General features: G+C 41.2%; 1 protein-coding gene across 1 annotated transcript in view; it reads right to left on the reverse strand.

Annotated features, from left to right (window-relative positions):
• LOC118326498 (dynein heavy chain 6, axonemal-like) overlaps positions 1 to 3,884 on the reverse strand; it is a 12,780-nt gene that overhangs the window by 4,886 nt on the left and 4,010 nt on the right. Inside the window, 6 exon segments of the mRNA XM_035659501.1 lie at positions 431 to 461; positions 571 to 659; positions 1,522 to 1,682; positions 1,895 to 2,085; positions 2,567 to 2,733; positions 2,983 to 3,118. Of these exon segments, the coding sequence (XP_035515394.1) occupies positions 431 to 461; positions 571 to 659; positions 1,522 to 1,682; positions 1,895 to 2,085; positions 2,567 to 2,733; positions 2,983 to 3,118 (775 nt within the window).

The following is a 3,884-nucleotide window of genomic DNA, read 5'->3' on the forward strand; positions in this document are numbered from 1 at the left end:
CTTCCTTTTTAGGAGAAGGTTCTGTATCAGTTCTGCATTTTGTTCAACTAATTACAAAGCATGCCCAATGTCAAAGGACTTTCCAATAAAAGAATTAAGTAACAAATCATATCCATTTAACCTTTCTCTTTATGTACTTTTATCTCCTTTATCCAAGCGGACACAACTACAGTTAAATTCAATTCAGATTTTAATAAGGCCACATTCATTAAACAGAAGTTATCTCCAGGACACTTCCAAATAGAGCAGCTAGACCAGAACTCCTTTTAACATTTACAGAGACCAACAGTACCACCATGAGAAACTGGCAATGGTGGCAAGGGAAAACCTCCTTTTAAGAGGCAGAAACCTAGGACAGACCCTTCGGCTCTAGGTGGGCGGTCGTCTGCCTCGAACTACAGTGCCATTATCTAATGTTTTAGCACATTACCATCGGGTTCATCTTTGTAATCAAGCTCGAGCTATATTTGACCTAAAATCTTTTGAATACACAACAGTCTTAAAATGTGTCTTTTTTACAGTGCTATACAGTGGGACTGTGTGTGTGTTTGTGTGTGTGTGTGTCTGTACCTTGACAGAGTTCTGGAGTACTGTAACAGGAAATACTTTGCTAGGCATGGAACTGAGAAACAAACGGAAATTCTCGTGGATTGATGTGTCTGCAGAGGAATAGAGAGGAACATTATTCACAGCCATTAACAAAAGGAGAAAAAAAGTGAATGGATGTCACTCTGACTACACAAAGACAAATGTAACAATTTTTCCACTGATACAAATGCTGTGAAAAACCAAGGAAACAATCACAAAAAAACTAATTTAGTCCTTTGTGTCCCCAGAAGCATGGTTATATTGTGCTGTGTTCGCATTGCAGTATGTTTATTTTTTTCAAGTTGCAATGAGATCAGCTCTCAGAACAAAATAAGAATCTGAATTGAAATGAATAAAACTGGTAAAACTATCTCTATACATCTATAATTATTCAGCTTGTTAAAAATCTAAAAATAACAAGATGAAGTAGTTGGCTGCTCATACTGTATTACAGGGGATGTATTATACTCATTTCTAGCTCTATATTCTCTCTGAGACTCCATTAGAGTAGCTTTGCATTCACTCTTCAAAAGCATCCTTATTTTTTTATACTGGCCCTTCATGCAGCCCATCCTCTGTCTAAAACGTGACATCTCTTTAAGCCCCGCCTCCCAGCAGGGCAGTGTTAGTTAGTTAGCTTAGTGCAGGGGCTTTGGACTGCTGGTAGCACCGGTGCTCACAGTCTGTTAGCAGCAGCAACCGCTTAGCTAACAGCAACAAGTAAGGCTAATATGTACATAAATAAACTGTAAATCCCTGAGAGCTGAGGCAGAGAAGCCACAGGATATCAGAGGCAATGGAAAATACTCATTCTTATTTCCAGGAGCAACAGCCAGTAGCCACATCTAGAATAGGTGTCGCAATGCTCTGCCTTGCGGGCTGATGTGTGTAGTTACATGGAAGTGTTTCAATGCTGTGTCAATGTGGTAATACCAAGCTCAGTGAAGGTCTTGATGAGCTCCTCCATGGCTAACATCCAGGAGACAGCCAGATGACAGTTCTGCAGAAAAACCCATTTGCCACTCTTCAGTGCTGCATGGATTATTTTCTCTGCTATCGGCCCCTGGCCTTGACCCAACGAGATGGACTCCACTCTGAGAGGCAGGGAGGGATGGAAATACCCCTGTGATCATATGTAATTGTATATACTGATCATCATACCAAACTCCTCCTGTCTCTCTCTACCCAGACTTCCTTGTCTTGCCATATCCCACTTTCCAGGTTGCTGGCCACTGCCTGTATACTATATTCACCTCTATTCTGCCACACCACCCCAACCTTCTTACCACCCTCAATCTTATTTTACCTGTCAAGACAACCTCTTTCTTTTGCAAAGCGCTGGAAGGCCCCCATAGGGTCAGATCCTGTGCTGAGAATGAAGATCAGCGGTGTGGAGGGGGACATATCATTGTAGAGGTTCGCCAGGTCCACTGGGGGGTTTTCCACAAACTGCTTCCCCAGGCTGACAATCACAAACTCTGTTGCTGCAAAGACTACCTGGACAAGAGAAGGAGGAAGTAAATCATAGAATAACAAGACAAAGTGGAAGTAAAACAATAGTAAGGAGAGTATGTGAATAGAATGAGACCGATAAAAAGGTAAAGAGACAGCATCAGTGTAAGAATAGCAAGTAAGAAAGGGGTAAGCATAAAAAGAAAATCTGACTGTTATCTGTCATAATCAAAAGGACTGAGGAAGGCATTGTAGGGACATACATAGAAATAAAATGAAATAGATATATCTATCAGCAGGAGACATCACTGACAAGACTAAAAGGCTAGAAGATCCAGTTGCTGGAATGTCTGGTTCTCTATGGTAGTGCAACCGACAGAGGAATGGTTTGGCAGGATCTTGCTGAGGTCTGCAAGCTAGCATAATTGATGCTTAAATTGGTGTAATTAGCTAAATATTTAGGATCAAATGGACAAATCTCCAAAACCTTAAAAAATATCTTTCCATAGATTTCATCCTGGCTTACCTTCTCTTCCAAGAAGCTTTTGATAAGGACTAGCTTCTGGAAGGCCCCCAAAATCTCATTCCAGTAGCCTCTGATCTCCTGCTTCACCTCGTTGGACTCCCCAAAAGGAGGCAACTCAGACACATAGCCTTCCCACTTCACAGGATTAATAGATGCTTCAAAACGTCCTAAAGGAGAGGCAACTGTCATTTAATGCTACACAAATCTTTATAAGGGATGTTTTAAGACCTTTGCCCGGCAGTGTATAGATTTGTACACCATGTGGTAGAATGGTAGAAAAAGATCAGAATACTTTGAAAAAGTGAAAAATTATATTTTCTAACATTCTAGTTTTCATATTCGGCACAAACATGATAGCACAAAATAGACTGATTCTCGCTAGATTAGCCAGGATAATAACACTAGGTTTGGGTTACCTAGCTTGATGTGGATATGCGTTCTGATGATTTCCTTGGAGATGTCCTTGAAGCAGGGCAGTGTGTTCTCCAGCTCACAACATGTCTGCCAGTAAAAATCACTTAGCCAAGGCACATCTGGCTGTTGCTCATAGTCCTGGGAGAAGGAGAAATTGAAAAGGAGACAATGGCAACAGTAAAGGAAGGAGATGGGGAAAAGATGCAGAGGCAGTAAAGAATAATTGAACGATGTCAATAAAACTGTGAAGAGAGGATGAATCAAAATATTTACGGTGGGTAGACATTACAGATAGAGACAGTGATGGCATGAAATAGACAAATTAGAAAAGCATTCATAGTTAGCAACAGAAGTGTAGATGATGGATGCTATGAAGCAAAAGACAGGAGAGAGAAGCACAGGGGTGAAAGAGAGGAAAGAAAAGACAGCATTTGCATGAGGATCATGGCGGCTGACAGGCAGCACCTCCAGTCTAACTAATGCCATATGAATGAGAACCAAATGGTGGGTGAACACAGGAATACACCCCTGGTGGCACTGACTGATCTGTTATAACATGGCCAAGAGAGAGAAAGCCTTTTTTCGCCTATCAACTCAATCCCAACATAAGAGGGGGGGGAGATACTACCTACGGGCCAACCTGGGGGAATTTTGGAAAAGAAAAAGAAAATGTACCTTGTTTATCTGCAGTTAAGAGGATTCAGCCAACAAACTGCAACACATTTCCCTATTTTCGTTTGATTATAAGAATATCAGGAAGCCACAAAGTTCCACCAAATTAGACAGACTTTTATCTGACACCAGCAATTTATCAGCATTCACTTTTTTAACTTGATTCCCACCTCACCTTTTCCAAAGAGGAAGCTCCTCTTAGGAAGTGCTGCCACTCAGCATCAGAGATTTC

Source organism: Morone saxatilis, unplaced genomic scaffold (assembly GCF_004916995.1).
Source record: "Morone saxatilis isolate NCDOM2014 unplaced genomic scaffold, NCSU_SB_2.0 Contig17, whole genome shotgun sequence".
Classification (NCBI taxonomy): Eukaryota; Metazoa; Chordata; class Actinopteri; family Moronidae; genus Morone; species Morone saxatilis.